The sequence below is a fragment of the Triticum dicoccoides genome, chromosome 3B, assembly GCF_002162155.2.
Source record: "Triticum dicoccoides isolate Atlit2015 ecotype Zavitan chromosome 3B, WEW_v2.0, whole genome shotgun sequence".
Classification (NCBI taxonomy): Eukaryota; Viridiplantae; Streptophyta; class Magnoliopsida; order Poales; family Poaceae; genus Triticum; species Triticum dicoccoides.
The window spans coordinates 859,128,523-859,146,701 of record NC_041385.1 but is presented as its reverse complement, the minus strand read 5'-3'; the positions used below and the strand labels follow the sequence as shown (position 1 = coordinate 859,146,701).

The 18,179-nt window shown below is 48.4% G+C and overlaps 2 protein-coding genes and 1 non-coding gene across 5 annotated transcripts; 1 reads left to right on the top strand and 2 right to left on the bottom strand.

Annotated features, from left to right (window-relative positions):
- Nucleotides 1-3,857: 3,857 nt before the first annotated feature.
- Nucleotides 3,858-3,931, bottom strand: TRNAI-AAU. The gene has a single exon. It is a non-coding gene; the product is annotated as a tRNA-Ile (tRNA).
- A 2,699-nt stretch (nucleotides 3,932-6,630) lies between these two features.
- Nucleotides 6,631-8,225, top strand: LOC119279018 (soluble inorganic pyrophosphatase 4-like). 3 transcript variants are annotated; one of them, XM_037560439.1, is made up of 4 exons: nucleotides 6,631-6,821; nucleotides 6,995-7,584; nucleotides 7,687-7,768; nucleotides 7,890-8,225. In XM_037560439.1, the coding sequence occupies exons 2-4, from the start codon at nucleotides 7,023-7,025 to the stop codon at nucleotides 7,930-7,932; spliced, it is 687 nt and encodes a 228-aa protein (XP_037416336.1). In that variant the 5' UTR covers nucleotides 6,631-6,821; nucleotides 6,995-7,022; the 3' UTR covers nucleotides 7,933-8,225. The 3 variants fall into 3 exon arrangements, with proteins under 3 accessions (XP_037416336.1, XP_037416334.1, XP_037416335.1); XM_037560437.1 differs by having other exon boundaries at nucleotides 6,632-6,821; nucleotides 6,990-7,584; XM_037560438.1 differs by having other exon boundaries at nucleotides 6,633-6,789; nucleotides 6,983-7,584.
- Nucleotides 8,226-9,008: 783 nt separating this feature from the next.
- On the bottom strand, nucleotides 9,009-12,929 carry LOC119279017 (F-box/kelch-repeat protein At1g55270-like). The gene is made up of 2 exons (XM_037560436.1): nucleotides 12,702-12,929; nucleotides 9,009-10,829 (listed from the first exon to the last, which is right to left on the bottom strand). The coding sequence occupies exons 1-2, from the start codon at nucleotides 12,729-12,731 to the stop codon at nucleotides 9,576-9,578; spliced, it is 1,284 nt and encodes a 427-aa protein (XP_037416333.1). The 5' UTR covers nucleotides 12,732-12,929; the 3' UTR covers nucleotides 9,009-9,575.
- Between the last annotated feature and the right edge of the window lie 5,250 nt (nucleotides 12,930-18,179).

The following is an 18,179-nucleotide window of genomic DNA, read 5'->3' as shown; positions in this document are numbered from 1 at the left end:
GGCCAGGCCCGGCAAGCTATCACGCAGGAAAAGCCAAGGCCAAGTCAGAACCGCCGGCATCGTCTTCTTCCTCCTCTACCCTGCACTGGCAAGGCTATAAGAAGAGAGGCAAAGTCTCCTCTTCTCTCATCACCACAACACAGCTGCTGAGTCCACTGCAGAGCAGAGCACCACAAATCATTCATACATAGCATGCAAACAAGTCTAATACAACAATGCCAACCACGCATCGCACAACAACTTATCCTTCATGGTCGAGTACCCCGCCATACTTCGTATTCTTAAAAACGACATGACGTCTGAAATTAACGTAAATGGCATTTGACCGAACACCTGCCGGGCATGGTGGCCGCCATGAAGGTCGTCAACAGGGAGGTGGAGTGTACCTGGGTACAAACGGCTCTGGGGTGGACAACGCCGTCGTAAAAGGCAAGCAGTCGCGTCGGTCCTTGTTGCGGGACGTTTGGCAACGCCTCTTTGACGACCGAGTGAATTGCAAAAAACCAGCACATTTCAAGTTTAGTTTTGGAATTGCCAGCACATTCCTTGTGTGATCCAAAAATCTGCCGGTTTTTGGCTAATTTTCTCAATAAACACTAACGATTGATTTGAAGCGAATTAATCCAATGACATACTAGGCCCACTGGTCAGTGCCAGGTGGCACTGAATGGTCGACACTGTTTGTTGACCGTTAAGTTGAACAAGGATCCACCCGTCAGCATCGTCTTCTCTCTCAAACTGTCTTCTCTCTGCAATCCACCTCTTGTCCAAGTTGTTCGAGTGAATGTCCCAAAGAAAAGAAGGTTTGAGAAAGATGTGTGTTGATAGGTGGGTCCAATGCAGGCAAGTTGTTCGCTGGAATGCCCCCAACGAGGAGAAGACGGTTTGAGAGAGAAGACGATGCTGACGGATGGACCCTCTGTTCAAGTGTTGATATTTAGTGCCACATGGCACTGGTCAATGGGCCCGATATATCAGAAATTGGATTATTTCGCTTCAAATTGTACAGAAAAAACAAATTTCATTTATACTCATGACTCAAGTGGGCTAATTTTGCCTGACAAACTTCAAAGGCAAAATCCTTCCAAAAAATTTGAGTCGTCTTTAAACTCTTTTCTTTGTCTCATTTCGACCAAATTGACTTTTATTCCTTATTTTGATCAGTGTATATTGAGAAAATTAGCCAAAAAACCGGTAGATTTTTGGGGCAGCCAAGAAAGGTGGTGGCAGTTCCAAAATTAAACTTGGAATGTGGTGGTTTTTTGCAATTCACTCCTAACGGGCGGAGAGGTACAACGGACGTGGAGTGTGCGGTTGCAAAGCAAGGGGGAAGGGCAGAGTGGAAGAAAAAGAGACTGAGAGGATGGATTTATTGGCCTCGGGAAAGCGCACAGGCGCACACGGCCTTGGGGCCATGCTGGCAGGTGGTAGCGGCGCGGTCCACGTGCGGGGGCAAAGGAGGCCATGGCGCTGTCAACGGCAACGGCGACTGCGGTCGGCGGGCAGGGGAGGACGGCGGACGACGGGAATGGATGGATCCGGACTTGGGGGTTCGGATCCGGGCAGTGGCGTCGATCGGAGGTCGCTGGACGGAGCAAATCGACGGCGGCGGGGCCATGACCAATTGAAGAAGCTCCTGCGTGAGAGAGGGATTAGAGAGACGGGAGAGTCAGGGAGGAAGAGGAGGGAGAAGGACAGGGCGGCGCAAGGCTGGCCTGGGCTCGGGCGGAGGCGCTCCGGCGGCTGGCCGGTGTCGGCGCCGAGCGGGGGCAGCGGCGAGGCCAACGAAGCGGCAGCGGCGGCTCCATCTCAGCCGCGCGTGACAAGGGGCCCCACCCAGGTCAATACCACCGTTGACTTGAGCCATGTTAGCAGCAGGTGGAGACAAACCAGCCAGGGGGTATTTGGTCCGGTATGGTTTTGTTTGGGGGTTGAAAAGAGCGGAAAAATAGATCAGGGGGTAAAGTGAACCACCAGGTTTATTCAGGGTAGTAAAATGAACTTTTTTCCAGTCAAAATATTACCGCTATTGGGAGAGCAGCCTTGGTCAAGTCGGTTATGTCCTTCCTGGCGGTCTACTTCATCACCCCACTCATTGTGCCTACTAGCTCACTCCGGCAACTCATTACGCTTCAGAGGGCCTTCCTATGGGCTGGTACGGACAAGGTATGGGTCGGTTTGGGCAACCCGTGAGACAACAAGGACTATGATATCTTCTACGCCTTCACGACCATCACTGTTGGCAATGATGCCTGCACGCCTTTTTGGGATGCTCCTTGGGTACAAGGTAGAAAGCCCAAAGACATTGCTCCGCTCATATATGATGCAACCATAAGAAAGAATTCGAAAACCAGAGGGGCACTTTTGGACAATGCTTGGATATCCAAAATAAAATTGTCTAACAATTTCTTGATTGCTCACTTCTGTCAATTCCTCCAACTTTGGGCTAGCATTCGAGGCTTCCAGCTGCAACATGACATGGAGGACCAAATTGTGTGGAAACACACTTGGCAGTGGGCTCTACTCCACAGCTTCCGCCTATAAGGCAAAGTTCCATGGCATGCTCCGCTCGCCATTGGAACAAGTGATATGGAAAGTTCAGCCCCTCCCAAATTGAAGTTCTTCGCTTGGTTGGCCGCCCAAAACAGAGTGTGATCTGCGGACAGATTGGCCAAACCAGGATGGCCAAAACTGTGGCCTTTGTCCCTTATGTAGGCGTGAGCAGTAAACCGTCGACCACCTTATTTTCATATGTCGGTTTTCCATTCGGCTTTGGGGCATGATCAAGGAATGGATGCAACTCGAAAGCATCGACATGTCTATCTAGCATCATTTTGAATCCGCCAATGAGTGGTGGATCGCGCTCTCCGACTCCTCCGTCCCCAACAGGAAGGCATTGGCCTCCCTTGCCTTGCTCGCCTCTTGGACCCTCTGAAACGAGTGTAATACACGGGTGTTCCGCCACAAAAATGCACCGCCATTTGCAATTCTAGCCCTCATCAAAGGGGAGGCAGCACTTTGGGTTGCCGTCGGGGCTAAGGAGTTGCATTCAATCATGCCGGGAGAGTAATCCCTTTGCATGGTGGTGGAGTGTGTTGTAGCCCTAATAAACTCTACTCTTCTCTCTTAATTAATATATGAGGCAAATGATTTGCCTGGGTTTCATATAAAAATAAAAGAAGAGCAAGGGAAAAAGAAGGGCAGATGGTACCATAACCATTTGCAGGAGGAATGTCCGACCGAGCATAGATAGATAGATGGAGCGTAGGTGACAGTGTCGTCCTATTTGCTTCTTTCTTCTTTTTTGGCTTGAGCGGTGTTGTCGGTGGCCTTCTTTGGACCGCGAGATGGAGATGGAGAAATGAAAGAGATGGATGGATATTCTGACGGACGGCATATCCATGCCGTCGCCGTCGTCGTAGTCGATCAGTCAGCACTTACCAGATGCCTGCCCGGCCGCAACAGCTACTGCATAGCTAGATAGGTAGGCGATGGGTCGATTCCATCTCTATCCCGGCCGGGCAGACCACGCGCCTTCGCTGCCCAACGTACGGACCAGTTTGTTACCAGAACATTTTTTTTATGCCGATCGTACCAGCAAAGTATGAGTAATGAACTAATGGTTGCGATATTGTTGTTCGCCGGTGCGTATCATCGATTTTGTATGGTTGGCAAACAGAGGTCTTTGGCAGCCCATACGTTTTAAAAGGCTAAAACCAAAACTTTTGCGTAAAGGTTTCGTGGTGTAGTTGGTTATCACGTCAGTCTAACACACTCAAGGTCTCCGGTTCGAACCCGGCGAAGCCGTCCATTGCGCAGAAAAAAGAAAGAAGAAGAAACAAAAAAACAAAAGTAAATGGCCCATACAGGTCTCGAACCTGTGACCTTCGCGTTATTAGCACGACGCTCTAACCAGCTGAGCTAATAGGCCTCTTACGTTGTTGTGAACTTTTGTACACTATATATTTAAGTATATGGAATAAAACTTGTATATTATCATCACTTAACGACGTGAAGAAAACAGTAAGAAGATCACGGGAGCCTCTTTTGGTCCTCATATATGCTGATCTTATGATTCCTCGTACTACTGGGTCATATGGAGTGCTGGGTGTACTGCATTTCGAATACAGGTGGTTTCAATTTATCTTATTTTTCTCGAGTCGGCTAGGTCGGGTGGAAAACAAACATTGGTTCAACGTGCATCGGACTATGTTTTATCATTGCATGCATCATTCAGTTCAGATTAAGGAAGGCCACCGACAGACTCTGCCATGGATTAGGAGCATCAGTGCATTACTCTTAAGCAGCATTATTGGTCTCTAGGGCAGCAGTTTGACATGAGATGGAACTCATAGCGAGGGCAGAGGGTTCCTGCAGTTCATGAGATGAGAAGGGACTCTAGCTGGCTAACGGTTGAATGGTGTGAAGAACATGCGGAAGCAGTCTCCACTGGCGCCAGTGGCTTGTGTGGCGCATGTTCAATTACCGACTGAGCAGAAGCAAGCCAAATGAAATGTTTAATTTTAACTAGTCAATGTGTACGTGCAATGCACGTTAATTTGGAAGTACATTAAGTGCATGCACAGGATATTAAGTAGAATATTATTTGCGTAATATTATGTGATTAGCTCGTTGGATGGACATGATTTGATGGCCGAGATTAATTGGATCTGCCCTTTTGGGTCTTTTTATATTGGTATAGATGAATTTAGTGAAGCCGTCGGTGGCGTGCGTGCGCCTAAGCAGAGATGGTTTCAGATGGAAGGATGGACGATGGATATTCGGTCTGCCGGACGGGATATCCATGTAGGCATGTACCATCATCGTCACCCGCTGCTCAATTAGCAGTTAGCTTGCTTGGCCGTAACAGCTAGCTAGAGTAGATAAGATGGTTCAATTCCATCTCCCGGTGGATCGATCCACCATCCACCTCAACCGCGCGCAATTGCAATTGGACGCCACCACGAGCCTTCATATAAAACTATGTTGTACCACGAAATTAATTAATCGCGCGTTGTTGATCGGGTGCTTTCCATCCATTGCAGAGATTTAGTGTCATCAAAGCATATTATGTATCACGAGGAGCGCGTGTGTGGCAACAGCACACTCTGCTCCCCTCCCCTGCCTGCTTGCACCGACTACACCAGAATGCTACTGTAGTACTCCCTCCGTTCCTAAATGTAAGTCTTTTTAGAGATTTCATCACAAACTACATACGGATGTATATAGACATATTCTAAAGTGTAGGTTCACTCATTTTGTTCCGTATGTAGTCCATAGTAAAATCTCTAAAAAGACTTATATTTAGGAACGGAAAGAGTATTTTTCTAATTCGTATGCATATAATAATTATATAAGGGTAGTGGGAGTGAGCTAGCTGTGGATGCTAAGCTAAGCATCGATTCTATTCTGTTCTATTCTTGCCCAAGGAACCAACGAACCAACAGGAAAGGAAAAGAAAGACAGAGGGCAGGAGGGATAGAATAATGGAGCGTGGAGCGTGTCGGTGTCGTCGGTGCAGTGCAAGCATATGTCGGTTGAGTCCGTCCACTCGGGGCCGGAAGGCTGGTGGCCTGGTCCGTCTTTACCGGCCGAGAGGACATGCAAGCAAGCAAACAAGAGCAAGGTTAATTAATACCCTTTTATATTTTGGGTTCAAATTTGGCCATATATTTGATTAAAATTATATAAAGCATATGCTACGCGAAGTACGTTGTCGGATTTGTATTTGGAAGACGTTTTCCGTGGTATAATTTTTGGGACATATAGTTCATATGTTACTAGTTAAATTTATGCCAAACTTTGGCTTGAAATGAAAGGTGGCCTAATAAATCCGGCGGGGAGTGCTCCATTTCTTCTTCAGTGGGCTACGATGACGCATACAGATAGTAATACTTGGCATACGCGTGCAGGAGGAACAACTCGAATCCAGTCAGCAGAACCGCGTATTGGTATACGTATACATATACGTACTGTAGTACTAGTGGTAGTGGTTCGCATGCATGTATGCATACGCCAGTAGTATGTGTGTATGATACGCCATGCGTAGGCACGACGAAAGCGCGTTCGCGTTTGATGCTCTGCTCTGGGGTCGTTGGCGTTCGCTGGATCACGCGTTTTTTCAACAAGTTTGATTTGGTTGATTCAACACGGACCATGCTGACAGTACTAGTAGATACGTGCGTACATTAACATTACAAAGAATGTGAGTAATACAGAAATCCAACCCCTCAAACACCTGCGGACGCGTCCAGGCGCGTCGGCGGACACTGACCAGGCACTTCCTAAATCCGTGCCTCCACACCCGCGTATCTCATAGCTGGCACCATATGTCCATATGAATTCATGCAACGTGGTACGTAGATGACCAAACTATTAAAATCGACAGAAAATAGACATATAAGCCGATACCAAGCGGGGCAATAATAATGTAAAAACATGAGCAAAAAGGTCATTCATGGTGAGCCCGGAGATGGTCCAAGGCTAAGGATAGAGGCGTGTGGTGGCGTTGACGTGGCCTGGCCATCACGGCAGCATCCCCCCCACGTGGAGGCACGGCATGCATAGTCAGACAGATTTTAATTCACGCCGGCAACATATCCCGTAGGAAACCCAAGGCCAAGTCAGCACCGCCGATCTTTTCCATCTTCTTCTTCCTCCTCCTCTGCCCTCCCTGCACCGGCAGCCCGCAGGCAGTCGGTGGAGGCTATAAGAAGGGACGCAGATCCTCCTCTCCTCTCATCACCACAAACAGCTGATCTGAGTCCACAGCAGAGCACCATTCTTCTCTTCCATTCTACTCAACGCAAAGTCTCCCGCTGGTACGTTTGCTTCCTTGCATTGCGTTGCGTTCGTCTCCTCCTCCTCTTCCCCCTCATACTCTGCTCCGCCCAGATCTCCTCCACGCCGCCGGGAGGGAGGTGGGGAGATCGCCCCAATATTCACTGCCAGGCCCCGACTAACATACTGTGCACTTCCATTTTCCGCAGATCAGATCGAGCGCTAGGCTGTCAGATCCATCCATGGCCCCCTCCCAAGAAGTCGCCGCCGCCACCAAGGAGCCGTCCACCAACGGCAACGGGACACAGGCCGCCGCCGCCCCGAAGACCAAGACGCCGGCGCTGAACGAGCGGATCCTCTCCTCCATCACCCGCCGGTCGGTGGCGGCGCACCCGTGGCACGACCTGGAGATCGGCCCGGACGCGCCCACAATCTTCAACTGCGTGATCGAGATCCCCAAGGGGAGCAAGGTCAAGTACGAGCTGGACAAGAAGACGGGGCTCATCAAGGTGGACCGCGTGCTCTACTCCTCCGTCGTCTACCCGCACAACTACGGCTTCATCCCGCGCACCCTCTGCGACGACTCCGACCCCATCGACGTCCTCGTCATCATGCAGGAGCCCGTCGTCCCCGGGTGCTTCCTCCGGGCCAAGGCCATCGGCCTCATGCCCATGATCGACCAGGGCGAGGCCGACGACAAGATCATCGCCGTCTGCGCCGACGACCCCGAGTACCGCCACTTCAACGACATCAAGGAGCTGCCCCCGCACCGCCTCGCCGAGATCAGAAGATTCTTCGAGGACTGTGAGTCATTGATGCCTCTGATCAGATCAGGTTAATTCGTCACAAGAGAATGTGTTCCTGATATGTGTTTCTTTGATTTTGATTGATTGGGGAATTCATCAGACAAGAAGAACGAGAACAAGGAGGTGGCCGTCAACGACTTCCTGCCGTCAGAGGACGCCTACGAGGCCATCCAGCACTCCATGTCAGTCCCCATTCCCCGGTTTTCGATCCTCGATTCATGTCGAAACGCGATCAATTAGCAAACCATTCAAAGTGATATATGCATCCAACTGATGATGAACTTGCATAATTTTCCTTTTCAGGGATCTCTATGCCACCTACATCTGCGAGGGCCTGAGAAGGTAGATGATAGATCCGGTGACGCCATGCCGCTTGCTGCAGGATCGATGTTGACGAAAAATTACTCGTGTCGAGAGCGTTACCTAGCTCATACAAGTCATAAACATACATACATACATTCTTGTTTTGTGTTACCTACCTGCATACACAAATACACATACTAGTATATGATCTGATCGCCCAAAGCCTTGCATTAAGGCAGTAGCAGCCAGATAAACAGGGCATTCTTTCCCCAGCTACCTTATGTAATACGATTTCCTGGCTGAATGAATATGAGATGTTGGTATACTTTTTCCCTATTTTTGCAAATCTCTGCTGAATCGTTTATTTTGTCGCAACTTGACTGAACTGCTGAGTACCGTGAGGATTTTCTGCAAATCGCCTCACCAATGTCAGTCAGTTAAGGGCATGCTTGTGCCAACACCAAGGAAGAAAGCAGTGGTGTTTCAATCCCCTCATCAACGGTGATAAATGGATTTTGTTATTCACATCAACAGAAAGTGCCTTCATCAACAGTAATTTAAGAATGGCACTGAAATGCAGAAAGGCGCGTCATATATCATCTTCAAAACAGTTTCTTAAAATTGGAAAGGAGAAGGACGCGTTGCTAACCGAACTAGTAACAGGCATTGCTCATTTCACCTTTCATGCAGGAAAATAAATAGATCATCCTCTTGCCATAGCTGGTCAGCGAAACAATGTGAACTCAAGAAATGATTTCATGCCATCAAGTCGTACATCTTTGCAGATCTCTGATCCATTCATGCCCTGCTCTGCTCTGCTCTTGACCACAGGTGCAGATGTGTCCCTGGGTATCTATCAACATAGAAAATGCTATCAGTGGCTCATCATCGTCGCTATCTTCATCATCATCTCTTTCATCTTCTGTGATGATCGATCGACTGTCAAACAACCGATAAGCATCACCACATATTTCATCTCTTTCATCCTGTGAATTTGGTGAATTATTTCATCACCATCTTCATCAGCGGTACAACAAACTTACAAGACAAATCCATTTGTCAGATATATGATGTTAGCAATTAGCATCAACGAGCGGATCACTACGAGACCACACGAAATATCTCGGATAATCATTTTCACCCACAATACACATCCACTTGTCAGATGCGAAAAGCTGCCAGGCAGCAAAGATGATTCCAAAGCATAATAATCATAAGATTGATCTAGGGTGTGCATTGGTTTGTGCCCAAATCATTCAAACAAAACTTGTTGCTAAGGTTGGTTTTGGCACAAACCAAAGACACTTGTATTACATTTCTTACATAAGTCTAGTCTGCTGCTACAGCACATTTTTTGGCATGCCTAATCTGCCAAAAAGCAAGAAAAACACATCCATGGACATTTGGCTCAGGTGAAATCTTCTGCTGCCTATCGCCAGCAGCATCGGCCAACCAAAATTGGTGCTACGGAAGGTTCCTGTTCATCTCGCAATGAAGACTGCCGTCAGCTCCAGTCTCCCCTTTCATAAACATCATGCAACTTGGTCAAAATCTCTTGAGAATTTGTAGGAATGCAACCAGTAGATATGTTCTAGCCGAGGGGTTCTTTCAAAATCTGAGCATCTTTCCAGCAAAAAAGTAAGTACAATACATTTGAACATGTTTCCACTAAACAGGCAGATACATTCAAGCTTGGAGAACTTGACAATGTATGATGTGGGCCTTCAAATTACGACCTGCAATTGCTGACCACAAGTTCGCCATCAAAGACCTGTGCTGGTGGCCCTTCCGGGCAAAAGTCTCCCACACACGGGCACTCTCAAACTCAATAACTGTCGTTGGGTCACAGACATCAACAAGGGTCATGCCCATGTTATTACGGATAACGCAGATCTTTCCATTCAGTGAGACCAAAGCCACGGCTTCAAAAGCTCGTGAGCTGCCCAGATGGTGTCTGCTGTCCATGAATCTTGTCCACAATCCTATGTCCCCATCATAAACTCTTAGCTTGCAGGCATCCCGACAATCCGCTGAATAAAGACGACCGTTAAAGGAAATGGTTGGATTCCGCAAGCCTGCAACCAGTGCGTTACCAGTGGTTGACCACGTGTTGGATGTTGGCAGATAGACCTCGCTCACAACCTGGCGGTGGGAATCAAGTCCTTTCAGGAACCATTTGCCATCATATACAACTCCAGTGAACGGCACCATTCCTGTGTTCATTTCAGTGATGCAAGACCATCTATTCCTGTTCGGATTGTAAACCTCAGCAGACCTCAGAGTTCTCTGTGTCCCTTCACATTCCCCGCCGGCAACATAGAGACAGTTGTTTATGACACAAGAGCCAAACAAGTGCCGCTTCCGTAGCATATCTGGAGCCCGGTGCCACTTGTTTGTCCGAGTATTGTAATACACAACATGCCTCATAGACCCCCGTACTGGGTTTTTGCCACCAAATAGGTACAAATAGCAGCCACTGAGAACAGCACAACCAAAGCCCACGGCTTCCGAATACTCTGGTGGAACTGGAGGAAGTGACCTCCAGAGCTGGTGCGCTGGATCAAAGGCATGCCAAGACAGTTTCTGATCACGATCCCTTTTGAAGACGTAAACCCATTCTTCTGCCATGCCAAATTTCTTCCGCAGGGAGTAATAGTAATTCCCAGATAAAAGTCGGCTCCACTTTTTACAGACTAAACGAAGATTAGGGTGCTCGGCTCGAGAAACCCGCATCAGACATGAAATAGCCAGGTCATCAGGAAGGCCAGGCAGAAGCGGCGCCTGATTTCGGCACCTCTCCTTGCGTGAGCTCCTTGTCTTGCGCTTGTTCGGTTTAACATCAGGTTGCATGCACAGCCTAGCACCAGGGACAAACTTTCTAGCATTGACGACAGTTTTAAGGCCCCCATCTACCCTGCAGTAGCAAGAGACAGACTCTCCCTGCAAACACGTTGACCAATCATATAAGATGCCTTTATTCATCTGAATGTGGAACAACAAAAGTATGAAACAAAACAAAAGGGAAGTAGCTATGTATTATCATTTATCAAGGACACACACACAACTTGTCCACCCACTAGCAAATATGTTCAAACTCGTCATTAATTGTTGTGTATCATATGAAATAGAGGGAACGGATGAGTTAACTGTGCTGACTTAAAATATGTGATAACTTATGGATGTAAGATCAAGTGGCTGTGACTTGGCTTAGAAGTCAGAACCCAGTACTATTCTTGTTCCAACACTGAACTCCGCATGAGAAAAAAAAATACAAATAGAAAGATGGTAGACAAAGGAACTACTATTTGGATTAAATTAGTAAAGGAGAATTTAGCAGCAAAAGTTATGACAGGTTGGTTTTCACTTTGGTTGTGATACTAATTCCTAACTGGTAAAGACGCACTTGCTAAGCTCCTTCAGCTACACACATAAATGCATCAGCCAATCCTCGCTATATAACTATTCCATGCACAGAGCAGAGGACCATGCAGGAATTCCATGCAATGGTGTTTCTAACCAAAGAAGTACCTCTTGTACAGTATCTCTAAGATTAAAGCAACACTAAGATGTCACTAAAATAATTTCATGGAAATATTGGACCAGTCACCTGAACTCCAAAAACAGCCGGAAGCACCCAGATCCAAACTCAAATTACAGAAATGAACATAATTTTGACCTCAGCCTTGGAAGTTAATAATAACCTTATGCCAAAAAAATCCCTTGGTTCATTGAAAGATCATATGTTTAAACCAAAAGCATTAAGCACCGACTACAGAGCAATAATCTAATTCAATATGCATACGGAATTCTCAAGCAAAGCTGTTTCTGACCGAGAAAATAGCAGTTACACATCACCTCTAAGCTAAAAGAAACACTAAGCTATACTAACTGACAAACACTCGTATTAAATTTCCATGTAATACTGATTCTAACCAAAGAAGTACACTTGATGGATTCTGATGTTGGGTGGGAATTAAATCTGAAGAAAATCATTTGCAGAACACGGCATCATCATTTTATACAAGCTCTAGCAAAACACATAATATGAAACAAATTGACAACAAATTAGTGTGTGGGTTCCAGTAAGTCATGTCTCCACATGCCCCAAGAAAATTCTGCACAACATCCCTTAGATCAAAACAACACTAACATGTCACTAAAATGATTTCACAATGATAAAGAATCGATTACACGCTTCTACATTGACAGTGCAGCTGGCAAGCTTCATCGGCATAAACAATTCAGCACGACTGTCATTATAAAATACTCCCTCCGTCCCAAAATTCTTGTGTTAGATTCGTCTAGATACGGATGTATCTAATACTAAAACGTGACTTGATACATCCATAGTCAGACAAATCTAAGACAAGAATTTTGGGACGGAGGGAGTATCTAAGAATTCCACCAAGCAAGCCTGAATTACTACACTCCTTATCCTTAGGTTAGACCGCTATGTGTATGCTAATCATGTAGTAATGTCATCATTTTAACCTCTCTGTCAGCCCTCCTTGGCCATGGTGAGCTCCTTAGTGTAGTGGTTAGGACATTGGACTCTGTATTTCTCACCATGGCCGCTGAATTTGGTGGGATCGTAATCGAACCTGAGGATAATGGTGTTCTTAGATATTCTATAATCCCGGTTGTGCTGATGCGCCAAATCCCAGGCCTCCGGCAGCAGGCCAGGCGGAAAATGAAAACCTAGAGACGCCCCGCCCCGTTCATAACAGATCGAAGCCAGCGTTCGCCAGATCCGGCGGAAGCACCGGCGAGCGAGCGAGAAAGCGAGATAGAACGGCCGTACGGAAATCTGACCTCTTGCTCGGCGAGCCGGCGGCGCTGCATGAGCTGCTTGATCTGCCCGCCCAGGGCCCCCGCCGCCGCTGCTGTCCACGCTCGCAGGATCCGTATCCGCCGGCGCCGCCTCCGCCTCCGCCGACTGTAGTAGAAAACAACTCGAGCGCCGCGCTCGAGCTCGTCGCCGGCGGATAAGGGGGAAAAGGGAGTATTTTTTTTTTCCTTTGAGAACAGGGGGTGGGTGGGGGAGAGAGTGGGGAGTTGGCTGTAGGAGAGCAGCGGGGAAGGAACGGACGTGGACGGGGAAAGCCCATCCGCCAATGGGCCCAATCTGTCCACGTGGCACCACTAAAATATGGAATCTGAAGAAAAAAAATTATATACCACTGTACATCGACTAAAAAATAATACATTTCTTTTGGTGGGTGTAGGGGGAATTACCCGCGGCTAGACCAGAAGGCTCATGACCGGGTCATTTAGGGCACCATATGGGCCGGCTCTCTATGGGATGGGACCCTGGAAGGAACCCGACCAGGAAGATAAGACCCGACCGGTGGAGAGTGGACCCGGCAAGATCCAGAATCCCAGCATCAGAAGGAGTCCACCTAACTTGGAAGACACAGAAGGTTTACAAGACTTAGAGAAGGACTTCGACCATGTGTACAACGCACAAACCTATTGTAAACCACAGGGACCTGGCTATTATATAAAGTGGGTTCCTAGGTCGTCCAAAGGACATGTTAGAATATCTCAAAACGTTGGTAGAAAAATAGCATCCTTGTAATCGAGATTATCATCATCATTAGCAATCAAGAAGGAGTAGGCTATTACATCTATCATGAGGGGCATAGCACACGATGCATAGCTGAATGGGGTGATGCCAAATCCGATCCATTCATTTGCTTACCTCCAAAGCATGGTGAGATTTACTCGGAGTGCTAAGATTTTAAATTTGGAGTATTGTTCAGCCGATTACGCCTCCAAGACTACCTCAGATGAAAAAGTGCTCTACTTGATTGTCTTCGTTTTGTTGAGGCGATCAATTTTGATATTTGAATCATCTCAATCTGTGCTCCTTTGCAAAAGTTACAACTAACACAGTGCGGCCCGATAGCCGGAACAAGACACCCATATAACCCATGTCTAATACATGACGAAAGTTGTCATCTGTTTTGCGCGAGCGATTTAGCCCTCAAGATGGCCTCTAATCTAAAAATGTTTAACACGAAACTTGTTTGTCTTGTCGAAATGGATAAAGAAAATTCTGGGCGCATTGCCATCCGAAGTGGTATGCGGTCTGTGGATCCCGAAAATTGATTGTTGTCTCAGACCAACCTAAATGAGTTTTGGTGGATTTTGGAAGAATTTGGATGGGATTTGAAGTATTTTTCTTGTATGGTAAGTTCAACCACCTCATAAATAGATGAGAGGTGATGACTAATTGAGCACACCATTGAGCAATCAATATATCACTTTTTACCTTCACCTTTACCTTCTCTATTGTTTTTCTTCTTTCTTGTTCTTTGTGTTAGAGAGCAACGATCCATGGGGCCATAGGAGCGATCATTCTTCGTGTTGTTCTTATGCTTTTTTTGCTTCTTTTATTTGGTTTGTTTTTTAATCTTTTCTTTTGATTCTTCTTTGTTGCTTCTTTTGTTGATTTCTCTCTTCTTTGTGTCTTTTTGAGTCTTGTGTTTAGAAAAGAGAAAACAACAACAGGAATTCTGTTTGGCTCTTATGTCATTTATCTTTGATCTAATAAAGATACCCAAAATTATTTTCATGTCTTCTCTTTTTGTGTACAGTTGTTTGCATATTTCAGCTTAGTCCACGGCCACATTTGCACTATGTTATTTATTATGCACATCACTCGATCGTGTAGGTGACAAGCAATAATGACGATTTAGTTGATGAAGTGGCCGTGGTAAAGAAAGCGGTATGAACTCCACTTTTTTGTGATGGGCTATGTCCAAACTTACAGTAGTTCCTTCCAAGCTAGCTCTCTCATCGTGAGGACCCCGCTTTAATTGATTACTGTGGTTGGGGGCCGTCATTGCGGGCCGCTTGAGAGGAAGCTATGTGCATCTCACTATCATGTCAAAAAATTTAAAAAATATATTCTTATGTCACGTGGACATCACAACCATCTTAAAAGGAAAAAGAAAAAGCCTAGAAAAACTTTTCTCGAAGAAAGGTCTCCCTATCATTTTTAAAAACTCTAAAAAAACTTTCTCACCGTGACCAACCAGCATGCGCCACATGGCGTAGCTTGTTGGCCACCATTCTAGTGCCTCTTAATGGGTTTAATTTTCCTTCCAAGTGTCAGATCTTGCAGTTAGAAATCATACTCATCCGTCTGGAATTACTTGTCATAGAAATGGATATGGATATATCTAGAACTAAAATGCATCTAGATACATCCATTTTTGCGCCAAGCACTGTTCAAAAAATCTTCTGATTCAGCGATTTATCATCCGATTTATCGCTACTCATGGGGTGACCGATAAGATTATGCCTTATCTTAACTGTTTATCGTTTGGACCGATTTATCACTCAGAGAAGCGATTTATCAGGAATATATCAATAAATCGGGCCTATTACTAACATTATGTGTTTGACACGAGAAAAACATCGGCTAAGGACTCCGGGGAGAAGGGAAGAAGGGAGTGTGTTTCTCTCAGACGCCGGGGAAAGAAAACTGTGTATGCGGGCGTGCCAGTGTACTATAGTACACAAAAGAAAAAAAGATACGGGAACATGTATTTCATTAATCTCACTGGATAAATAAAATTACAATATCCCAAAAAAAAGGGTGCGCTCCGTGGCCTACTAGCACGGCCAAGCTGGCTGTGGCGATTGTGTGATCTCCTGGTTCCCGGGGCCTCGAAAAGCTCCCGGTTAATTACTCCCGCGGGTTGCTCCGCGGGATACCTCCGATTGAGCTGTGTGGTCGTCTTCGTCGTCTTCGCTTCGCGTTCTCCATGCATGATGATGGTGATGTGTGTGTGGGCGACGGCAAAGCCCGTGTCCTCGTCGGTACACGCGCCGCAAGTAGCGTGGCCTTTGCGGTGGCCGCGCTTGCCCTCGCCGTCGTGCCTCGTCGGTCTTGGCGACGTTGGAAGAGTTGTTGTTGGGGTAGCATGGATCGCGCTCGGCTCGGACATCTCGACGACCAGTAGCTTCTCAGGGTGTGCAAGGGGCTACGCCTTGCGGGAGTAATTGTCGGCTGAGACCAGCATCGGTGATGACCGTCGCGTTGCTCATGCCAGCACGGCCTGTGTAGTCGACGCCTCGTCCCGCCGAGTCCACGGCAGTCGGCGTAGTCAAGGCATCGTCTCACGAGATCATAGAGGAGCGGTGTTGTTGTTGAAGTCGCGTCGCCTTGCAGCCGCGCCTTGTCCTCGGGCGGCGCCAACTTGCTCGGCTCCGGCCTCCGAATGAGTGTGGCGCGGGTAGCAGCGACACAGGGTAGGAGTGTCCGGGCGCCGAGTGGACGTCGCCGTGCTCTACATCTTCAAAGTGTGCAGCGAGGCGGAGTGGACAATAAGCAGAAGGTAGGGAGCTGCGTGTCTCCATCTTCGGCGACACCGAGCATGATGAAGTAGATCGGTATGCTAACAAGCACCGTCGGCGTCTTCTTCGGGTGGCAACCTTCTCGCCATCAGCCGGCTAGAAGATACGTGAATGGCTCATGCATGTGCACATGCTATATCTGTTGATTGCGCCTGTATTCCTTGCTTCATTCTTCTGTACTACAGAGCACCTGTAGTTGGCTTCAACGACAAAAAGAGGAGAGCTGGTGTAGCGATAGCTCGGATGTCGCGCCGGTCACTGCACGCGGAGATGAGCCATCCGGCCGCCTGTCTTCCCGTCTTGAACATGGGCCTTGCACGCACACGGGTACATACTAGAGGCTATTCTTCAGGTGTAGACCACGCCGCGATGTTCGGTTAGGCTCTAGTGACAACATCACCAAGGCACCATTGAGTCCGGGCATGGCGAAAGAGAGGCACGACGCCGGTGTCGAAGCGGGGTGGTGAAGGAGCTCCTCGTGATTGGCGCTGACTTGACGAAATCATTGGCAGGCGGCGTCCCGGCCGGCTCTGTGGCTTCGTACTCCATGTCACCGGCTCGATGAAGTGGGCGAAGTGTGTGTGACGGTGATCTTCGCGGCGTCGAGGTCTCGAATGGCATCTCTCCGACGTGACGAAATATTCATCATCTCGTGTAATATTGAGCATAGTGTCGTCGTCTTCTATGATACCATCACGGTGAAGTGGACTCGAGCGGTGATTGTGACCTCCGCGCCATCGACCTCCATGGCGCAAGCTTGACGACATCGACCGTGGCGGTGTCTCGGGACGACCCGTGTCATCGTCCTCCACGGTACCGTCGTGACGAAGCGATCGCGCGTGATGATGGCGATCTCCATGACGTTCACCTCCATGGCACCGGTTTGGCGGTGTCGGCGGTGGGCGGCGTCTCGGCGAACTCTCTCTGTGTCGTCGGCTTCCATGGGGGCGGCTTGACGACATCGACGACAAGTTCTTCGTGGCGTGCTCCATATCGTCGTCCTCCGCGGCACCATCGTGATAAAGCGGTCGCGAGTGATGATGGCGATCTCCGTGGCGTCCACCGTCTAGCGGTGATGAGCAGGGGCGGCCTCCGTGGCGTCGACCTCTGTGACACCGACCTAGGTAGCGTCAGCGTCCATAGCGCGGGCTTGGTGAAGATGAGTTCCGGCGACGCGTCGTCCTCATCGCGCAGTGATGAGTAGGGTGGCCACCGTGGCGTCGACCTCTGTGACACCGACCTCGGTAGCGTCGGCGTCCATAGCGCGGGCTTGGTGAAGATGAGTTCCGGCGACGCGTCGTCCTCTTCGCGCGGTGATGAGTGGGGTGGCCACCGTGGCGTCGACCTCTGTGACACCGACCTCGGTAGCGTCAGCGTCCATAGCGCGGGCTTGGTGAAGATGAGCTCCGGCGACGCGTCGTCCTCATCGCGTGGTGATGAGTGGGGTGGCCACCGTGGCGTCGACCTCCGGGGCATCGATCTGGTGACCACGACGGTGGGCGGCGTCGTGGCGTGCTCCGCGTCGTCGTCTTGGCCGAACCGTCGTGACGAGGCGAACAACAGGTTGTGATGACGACCTCTTCGTCGTTCTTTGTGGCGCTGGCTTGGTGAAGACCATCTCCGGCAACGTCGACTTCACCTTCCGGTCCGGCGGCTCCATCTCCGACGGGGGTCCGATCATGCGAACATTGCTCTTGGCAACGCTCCCGACCTGTGTGCGTGCATGCTATATGCAAAGAAGGAACAAGGAAAGGGATGGGTTAGATCAAAGTTTACGTTCGGGGAAGGTGAGCTTCGCGTCCATGTCACAGCCGCCGAGCTCCTTGTACGCCGGCCTCCTCTCTCCGTGTACGCCGGCTCGGGTACCTGCGTCTTTCCTCCTGCCGGGTAGATGGATGTATTCCTGAAGGAATGGAGTGCTGC